Source organism: Nothobranchius furzeri, chromosome 10 (genome assembly GCF_043380555.1).
Source record: "Nothobranchius furzeri strain GRZ-AD chromosome 10, NfurGRZ-RIMD1, whole genome shotgun sequence".
Classification (NCBI taxonomy): Eukaryota; Metazoa; Chordata; class Actinopteri; order Cyprinodontiformes; family Nothobranchiidae; genus Nothobranchius; species Nothobranchius furzeri.
In genome coordinates, this window is record NC_091750.1 from 71,426,171 (window position 1) to 71,435,642 (window position 9,472).

General features: G+C 40.9%; 1 protein-coding gene across 2 annotated transcripts in view; it reads right to left on the bottom strand.

Annotated features, from left to right (window-relative positions):
* si:dkeyp-23e4.3 (rho GTPase-activating protein 7) overlaps positions 1-8,239 on the bottom strand; it is a 48,005-nt gene extending 39,766 nt beyond the window's left edge. For both annotated transcript variants that reach the window (XM_015961859.3, XM_015961858.3), the window contains exon 1: positions 8,099-8,239. In XM_015961859.3, the coding sequence (XP_015817345.3) occupies positions 8,099-8,111 (13 nt within the window). In that variant the 5' untranslated portion in view covers positions 8,112-8,239. The remainder of the gene's footprint in view (positions 1-8,098) is intronic.
* Positions 8,240-9,472: the final 1,233 nt, after the last annotated feature.

A 9,472-nucleotide genomic window follows, 5' to 3' on the forward strand; every position in this document is an offset into this window, starting at 1 on the left:
TAGCTGGAAGCTAACCGGAGCCTGGGGCTAACATCACCACCCGGTGGAACACTAGCGACATGGAGGTAGGTGGGTTGGTTCACCGGCATGTGTCGGAGTCAGCCCGGTTACTATCAGCTGCTTAACGACACCGGGCGGACTCACGTTCACGTTTGAAAGCATCGCTGAATCCAGAAACCTCAGCACAAAGTGCGTTCGTTGCTCTGAGCCAGCATGACGAACAAGGGAACGGCGCCGCTAACTCAGTTCGGGTGTTGCGTTCCACCCATCCTAAGGGTCTACGTAGGGGGCGGGCGTATTACATGAACGGACCCATCTGATTGGCCGCATATCAGAAGGGCTACATTTGATTGGTCAAATAATACTTCCAACCAAATGAGCGGTTGACCAGCGTGGGGAAGTGACGGCCGGTTGAACACTAGAACGCTGAATTCTATATTTTACTATTTGTTCCTAAAAGTCAGTGAATTAAACAGCTGGAATACCTGAAGTGGATCTGCTTAATTAATGTATTCGATATAGCACCTTCTAGAGTCCTAGAACCCCCCAAGGTGCTTTACAACACAGTCAATCACCCATCCACACACACATTCACACTCTGGTGGTGATGAGCTACATCGTAGCCACAGCTAAAGCAAGATGTAAGAGTTTACAGCGTAGGTACCTGTTCCTTATATTAGGAAACACACATTTTCTATTATGTACTCTCACAGGATAAAAAATGATCCGAAGCACTCTGAGAAGTAAAAAGCCAATGCGTTTCGGTCGCGTACGACCTTCAGGCCATCGAGAATGTATTCTAGTACTTGTATTTCTCTTTCATGAAAATACACATCAGGATTTACCCAAAGACTAGGGATGCAACGATACCCTTTTTTCCATACCGATACAATACCAATACTTGGATCTGAGTACTCGCTGATACCGTTACTTCTACCAAACACAGCAATGCAATGATTTGGAATACAGATTTTATTTTCTTCTCTGCTTTCAACAAGAAAAGACTGAGGTAGATAAAAAGTAAAATATATGAATAAAAATCAGGGTTTCCCCCAGAAAATGAGTTAAGCCTGCCTGGTGGTGTTGCCCTCCATTGCTAACAACACAGAGCCTCTGCAGCAGTGGAAATATGACTTTCATGAGCTCCAGTAAACAGTCTTCAGCTACCAAGAAGCCCGCTGGAGGCAAGTCGTGCTCACTGGTTAATTGAACAGTTTTTGTAAAGGTTCCATATAATAAAAAATCTAATTTTTGGAACTTTTTCCATGTTATATTGTCATTTCCTCATAAGAAACACGCCAAAGCCATTTTTGGCCTCATTCACGCATTTTCTTCCATCTCAGCCTGATCTCCTCCCCCGAAGCGGGTCTGGTCTTGGTTCTCAAATTTTGTGAATTTTCTGACAAATTATTTCTGAAATGACTTCTACAGAGACACTGCTGGAAAAACCATACATCCCATCCACAAAGGCACACTGGATGGCACAATCACATGTAACGCCACCTGCTTTTTATCAGATGTAGTGGTGAAGTGGTTATGGAGTCAGGTTGACGTGCAGTTTTGTGCAGGTTCAACTCCCAGTGACGGCATTAACTTTTTTCTTCCTTTCTAGCTACACTTGCCACTACTGTGTTTACAACCATTTATTGGTATACCGTTTACAATATAATGACTAATGTGTTTGTTTTTTTATTTATTCGTTTATTTAGCCAGTGTGAGTCCATTTGTGAACAGAGTTTCAACTAAAATGCTGTTTAGGAATGACCAAATTCAAAGAACTTTTTGAAACATAAATATTTTGCAGAAAATAAACATTACAACTAAAATATAAACAAATTAAATGTTTCAGCTGGCTAAATAGATTACTGCCGACCCCACCGAGAGTCGAACCAGCATCAGCAGAGGGGAAAGCAAAACTTAAGGCAGACGATCTTGTTACTGAACTACCAGAGCCCTGACAACAATAAGCCTTAAATGCTGTTGTAGGCCGCTTTTGTTAGAGCGGCTATGGGCAGATGTTTGCTAAAAGAAACCTTTTCATTTCGGGATATATTCAGGCTTTGTCATGTAGCAAGTTATATTTATCTTGTTTTATTGGAGCATAGATCATAGCATTAACAATTGTAAGCTAGTACCAGCCGTAATTCATGTGGGTCAGGTTAGTTTGCGATAAAGTTAAAAAACAAAACAGAAGTCAGTGGGCTAGGCTGAGTTTGCGTGAATGGGCGGGGCTGACTCTGGTGCAGCTCCGCCTTTGTAGTTCTGCAGCGAGCACCCTCTCGCTGGAGGGCACGCCGCGTTTCACAGAAACCAGTGAGACCGTCCATCAGACGCTTAAAACTATAGTCCAGTACAAGTTAGTACGTATAGTATACTACAGCACGCTGCAGCAGTCAGGTCACGTTGACAGAAATACTATTTCTGTTGTTGTTTGTTGTTCTTTGGGGTTTGATGAAAGACTCCAGGCTGGTAAACCTGGTCTTGGTGAAGGTTCTCCGTGTCTCAGGGAATGGTGGAAGTCTAAAACATCTTCCTGCTGGTGCGCGGAGCTTCCTCGGTGTAAACAAAGAAAACTGAAGCTTTTAAACTGTATTCTGAGCTTTGCTGATGTGAGGCCAGTGCTGTCATCTTTACTTGGAACACATTGAGACTTAACAGTATCATGGGTCAATTTCAGTCTAACTGCTCAACTACAGTGTGTTGGGACAAATCAAGGACACCGTCCCCTTGGACTTGATAAAATATGTTTGTTTGTCGGAAATGATGGACTGAATGATGCTTCTCCTGGTATAAAGCAGCACTCGGGGTCTCTGGCTACCTGTCAAGACATTCATGTTTAATTTAGGTGTTTTTAAAATCAGGAATGTTTTTCAAAAGTCACAGCATCAGCTAAAATCAGCTTTCTCCACCGAAGGAACATCTCTGAGTTGCGTTTGGTCAAATCCTGCAACATGACAGAGAATTTATTTTTTTAAATGAACGCAGGATGCTCGTAACACCATTAAAGGTGTGTTCCTCTTAAGTGATGATTACGTTTTATAGCTGAAGTCTGAAGGTTAGCGCTAGTCCACCTTAACAACAAGAACTCAAGCTTTTGAAAAGTGTTTTTGCAACAAGACAAATACTCAAGCGTGATATTTCTGTTTTTCTTTTGGATGTTTCATAACAACGACTTCTTGACTGTGACACCTGTGTTTAATGAGCCACTCGTGTGTTTAGGGATGAGCGTTTGTTGCTCATGAACTTTTACAGATTTTGTGTCCTCTGAGTCTGGAGTTATATAATACTATGAAATAAATTATAATTAACATATATTTTTTAAAAAGTCATCTAATGGTAAAATATAACTTCCTTTCTGTTGTTTTTTAAGACCTTTTTCCTCAGAATAACTGGTGAAGAACAGATTAATCAGACTTACGTAAACGTGAGAACAAACTGTTGGCTCACCTTAAAGGACAAAACTGTGTGTTTGCAAAACGTTTCTTTGGAAAGTTAGGGAAGGCAAAAATAATAACAATAATGATGTTATTCATTATTATAAATAAATAATTAATTATTATTAACATTATTATTAATAAATGTGTTAGCAATAATGTTTGACATGTTAATATTTGTATTTTTAAACATCTGCTTTCTTGTGTGTTTTTAAAAATAAAGAGAAAAACGAAGGAAGGGAAGGTTTTAATAGGATAATATGTTAGTTTCTTGGCGAGTGTTTGATGTGTTAGTGTTGTTGAAACGTCCTAATTAATAATTAATGACAGAAAAATAGTTCATAATGTTAATGTTCACTAATAATAAACATGTAAAATTTAGTTTTCTTTACTCACTATTCTGATTTTATTATTTTCCCACATTCCACTTCCGCCCCACTCTGATTGTATCATGCTTCCTAGTCGGGCTGGGCAATGCAACCATTCCATCGTAGACACGATAAAAACTCTGGGTAACACTTTAGTTCAGGGAACACAAATTAACCATTAATTAGCTGCCAATTAATATGCATATTAGTCCACTAAGTCTGAATTAGTCATTATTAAGCTATTATTAGGTGCTTGTTACCAATGTTGTAATTCTAATATTAACAGGCCATAAATTAAGAGTTTTATCAAAATAAGCCACTCATAATGGTGTGTTGCTGATTAATGCACATGTTAATTAGCGCTAATCAATATGTAGCTTTTAAAGAAGTAATTTAAGGGCAACATATTCTTGCCTTAAGTGGTTAATTAATACTAAACTACTAGTAATTAGATATGAACAAAATCTAACTTTAGAATGGGGAACGTGTTCTTGCTTACAAGTGGTTGATTGTCGTTTAGGCTCTAATAACGTGGAGTTTGGTGTTTATTTACATAATACCACAACATAATATTTTTGGTTATTAACTGTTCCCCTTGAATTACTTCTTTAAAAGCCACATATTGGTTAGAGCTAATTAGCATGTGCGTTAATCAGCAATAAACCATTTACTTTCAATTTACAAACCATTATGAATGGTTTATGTTGATAAAACTCTTAGTTTATGACCTATTAATGTTAGAATTACAGCATTGGTAACACGCACCTAATACTAGGACCAATAATGACTATTTCAGACTTAGTAGTCCACTAATAAGCATATTAATTGGCAGCTAATTATTGGTTAATTTGTGTTCCCTAAACTAAAGTGTTTCCAAACTTTGTTATAAAGAACACATGAACAGCCAGTCATGTTAAGTGTTGCTCTGCTCAGGACCAATAAGTGGCTGGAATAGAGCCACACGGTAGCTGCCTAACATGCTAACGGCTAATGCTTATGTAGCTGTAGCCTCTTGCTGCTAAAAAAAAAGAAAAAAAAAGAGAGCACCCTGAAAAGGAAAGAAAAAGATGTAAAAGCAGCAGATGTCATCGTTGACAACAAAGGACCAAACGGCTCAGTTGTGTGGACGTAGTGTGTTCACGACGCAACTGGTGCACTAATGGTGCACCAGTGAGTGCAGGTTTTTACAAAATCAGGAAAACCACTGATCTGTTCCTGAACCAGCTCCACATTCAGCAGCAGCAGGATGTAAACCTTTATAAACCCTAATCCTCCTTGTTTTTGCTGTTTTTGTCTCTTTATACTTTTTTATTGCTCATTCTTAAAAGGAACTCCAGCTATGAGGATGTGTGTGCCCTAATAAACCACAAGTTTTCTGTTGTACCAAACTATGTTGTTAGAAACACACAAAATATTGCTGTTTATTTATAAATCTATAATATTTAGTACATTTTTGACATACGTAGGACGCCATGTTTTCCACACGCAATGCACTCTGGAAGCGATGAAGTATATTGGTTGCACTTGGAAGAATAGCTATTGACGCTAGTGTTTGTTTACACGCTCACTGTATTAATAATGAAGTAAAATGCCACTTTGTGCTGCTTTTGGATGTCATTTCCAGTGAGAGGGCAACAAGGGGAGTGATGTGAGTTTACACAACTTTCTCACTGGCAAGAAGAGGAGAAAGCAGAGGGAAGATGCCTGTGGACGGACACAACTTCCCAAAGATTCGCGGCTGTGCTCCCAACATTTTTCTCCTGATGCGTTTGAGGCTCATAGTCGACCACAACGACTTAAAGAGCTCACCAGAGCGGCTGAGTATAAGAGAAGGCTGAAACTAAATGCTTTAGCGACCATTTTCCCACACAAGGAATCGTCCTCGAAGAGACAAGAGACGCTGGACGCTGTCCTGAGCCGACAACCCGTTCCTGCAGCTGCCGCTTCTGTCACGTTCAGAAAAACCATCGGACATGCCACTCGCCACAGATGAAGCTGAACGTTCACCTCTCCCATCAGTAAAACAAGCAGTAAGCGTAGCAACACGTGTTCTCCACATAAATAATATCTGCAACAATGATTAAAGTCGTTTAACTGAATATCCTAATCATCTATAAAGCACACGACAGCTCTGGATGCTAAAATTCTCCTAAATCATTCATAATTGAATAAGTTTCATCACACAATAGCTTACCGTTAAAGAGCAAGTCACCCCCAAATCAACTTTTTTTTTCTGATAAACTATATAAATGCGTGCCTAATCGTGCTTCAGACACGTGTAGGGATGGGTACCTTTGACATTTGAATCGATTCGGTACTAATTCCCGGTACCTAGGAATCGATACCGGTACTTAAACATTTTATTTACCTACCGGAGCAGATGAGGATATCTCACTTAGATCGTTGTCGCTGGTTTCATCATGACCCAGTTACCCATCACATTTAGTGAAGTGGACCCAAGCTTTAGCGTGCGTTCTTTCTACCATGCTGCTCTGTTTACAACTGGCTCGCAGCGACCGAGGACGTAACGCTGTTGCGCATGCGCAGCTGTCTAGGTCACCTTTCTCAGTGGCCTAGTGGTAGAGTTTCTGCCCTTAGACTGGGAGATCAGGGGTTCGATTCCTGGTCGGGTCATACCAAAGACTTTGAAAAAATGGGACCCAATGTCTCCCTGCTTGACACTAAGCATTAAGGGGTTGGATTGGGGGGTTAAACCACCAAATAGTTCCCGAGCGCGGCTTGTCTGCAGCTCACCTCCTCCCAGGGGATGGGTCAAATGCAGAGAACAAATTTCGCACACACACCTGTGTGTGCGACAACTAATGGGACTTTAACTTTAAGTTCTCGTTATGAAGGACGGGTACCGAAACGAGGCACCGTTTCAAAAGACGTGGATCGGTATTTTTGTTAAAATTGTAATTTTCTGCCTAAAACTGTCACTGTTGTGCCGTTGTCAGGTAAAACTTCTGCACTGCATTTGAATTTAAATCTGACATTGCTATTGGCTAAGAGGTACCCTAGAACATTAGCTGGTACCATATGATGTCACAATGCCATTGTGAGCCTGTGTGTGTGTGTGTGTGTGTGTGTGTGTGTGTGTGTATTTGTTAGTGGCTCCGCCCTCTCAGTCTGCTAGGCAACAGCATTTGCTGCATTTTTCAAACAGGAAGTGGGAGTGAAGTAATACTCAGGTAGGGGGTGACTTGCTCTTTAACTTCTGCTGACAAAAATGGGAGCTCTTGACAATAAACACTCTCCCTCTCGGTTACCATGGAGATGCATTTGCTGCACACGCACCACCGGTTTTGTCCTGCTCTCGCTTCATCCCGCCCTTCTTGCTCTTCCTGTTGACGCTCGTTTTGTGAAACATGGTCAGTGATGTCATCATTAATGTTTCACTCTGGTTCAAACTGAAAAGGCTGAACAGATGACATGTTGATGTCGCTGAACAGTCACTACAGGGTCCCAAAGCCGGCCGGTGCAACCGAGGCACAACCATGTGACGTCACTACCCAGAGTGCAGTGAGCCGCAAACAACAATGGCGACCGAGAATTTTTTTACAAATGTTATAAAAATGAAGACATTAAGAAGGTTTTTTACATCACTTTAATATAACTGATACTAACATGTATCTTTTAAGAACCACTAAGTTTTGGGTTCCTTTTAAAGAAACTGTATTTAAAACAAGCCGAGAAATGATGATAATTTATATTCAAGACCTGTTTTATTAATTTGACACCAGAATTTCTCCATTTTCACCTGTTGTCCTGTACAGCTTAAAGATTTTAGTTTAAAATAAACCTTCACTACTCCATCATCTGCCAGCTCTGGGTGTGTTTGAATCTTTTAAACCTGACAGCAAGTAGATTTACATTTTAAATGGAGACTTTGACTACTTACAAGAGGACATCCTCCCACTCACCACAACACAGGGACATGAAAGCCAAAGATAAAATAAGACACAGAAACACATAGATACCATAATAAAAGCTCCTGTAACAAATAGTCCCACTAAGCTGATTTAAAAACCATTAGAACAGAAAGTGAACTTTACATATTTATGTTGTGGGTGAGACGTTTAGCTCCAAGCAGCAGAAACCCACTCACATTCATACTGAATCCTTCACTCCTCGGGTGAAACAACAGGCTTTTATTCTGTAGAGTCAGAAGCTGTTAGTGAAGTCTTTAGGTCTAAAAGCTTCAGGCCGTAAAGGCGTCCAGGACAGAACCGGAACCAGCTCTGAGTTTAACCTCGTCTAACATTCATCAAGATCATCTCCTCAGCATGTACTCACTTTTGATCAACATGATTCAGTCGGTTTCCATCAGTTCACACCAGAAGGAAGAAGTCATAAATCCACGGGGGTGATGGAGCTCTGAAGTCCAGCGGTGTTGCTCATGTTGGAGAAACCCCCACCCAACCACTCCCCTTCCTCTGGACCGGACCGGACCATCTGAGCACCACGGTGGGGGAAGAAATCCTAAATATAACCACAAGCTCTTCAGTGAGGAGACTGGGATCACTCTGAAGGCGAGATGAGGACGGAGTGGGTGGATTTAGAAGATAAATGCAACCCCCCCAATCAGAGGAAAGATGGATGCCGGAGAAAGCCGGCACCGAAGTGACCAAAGGCAGGGAAGAAGTTGTTCATTTTTATATTTCCTCCTTAAATTAGGAAGTCAATAGTTCAACACAATAAAATGAACGACATGAACTCTGGAGAAGAGCTGACGGACCATCTGAGGAGATGGAGTCGGACCTAAGGTCCTGCTATTGTAGGTGTCTGATTATGGGTTCTGTGAGGAGAGCAGTCCGAAGGATTCACCACATTATTCCACAAGTGAAGCATGTAAACAACTCATCTACTCCACTCAGCCGGCACCCTGACAGGGAAACAGGAGTGGAGATGAAAGAGTTAAACGTGAAGGAAGAAAACATCTCACAAATCTGTAAAAGAAGGCTTTCAAGAGAGAAGAAGCACATCTGGAGCAGATGTTCTGAGCAACAAGATCAACTTAAATCACTTCTACCTACTATTTTCTTCAGATTATCCATAATTCATGGAAATATTTAGAATGTCCTCATCTGAACCCAGAGCTGCTCGCAGCAGCAGACATCTGAATAAATCTGATTCAGTCACTTTCACCATTTCCAGCATCACATTAGTGATGATTTAAAAACACACAGCACTCAGCATGAATGAGTACACCCCACTACATTTGTCAGAAAACCTTTAGTTTCCTTTCAGAATCAACATTTTCTATGTGGTACCGTACTACACCATACCGTACTACATCATACCATACTACACCACACCATACTACACCATACCGTACTACACCATACCATACTACACCACACCATACTACACCATACCGTACTACACCATACCGTACTACATCATACCATACTACACCACACCATAATACACCATACCGTACTACATCATACCATACTACACCACAGCATACAACACCACACCATACTACACCACACCATACTACACCATACCGTACTACACCACACCATACTACACCACATCATACTACACCATACCGTACTATATCATACCGTACTACAGCACATCATACTACACCGTACAATTCTACACCATACCGTACTGCAGCACATCATACTACACCACACCATACTACACCATACCGTACTA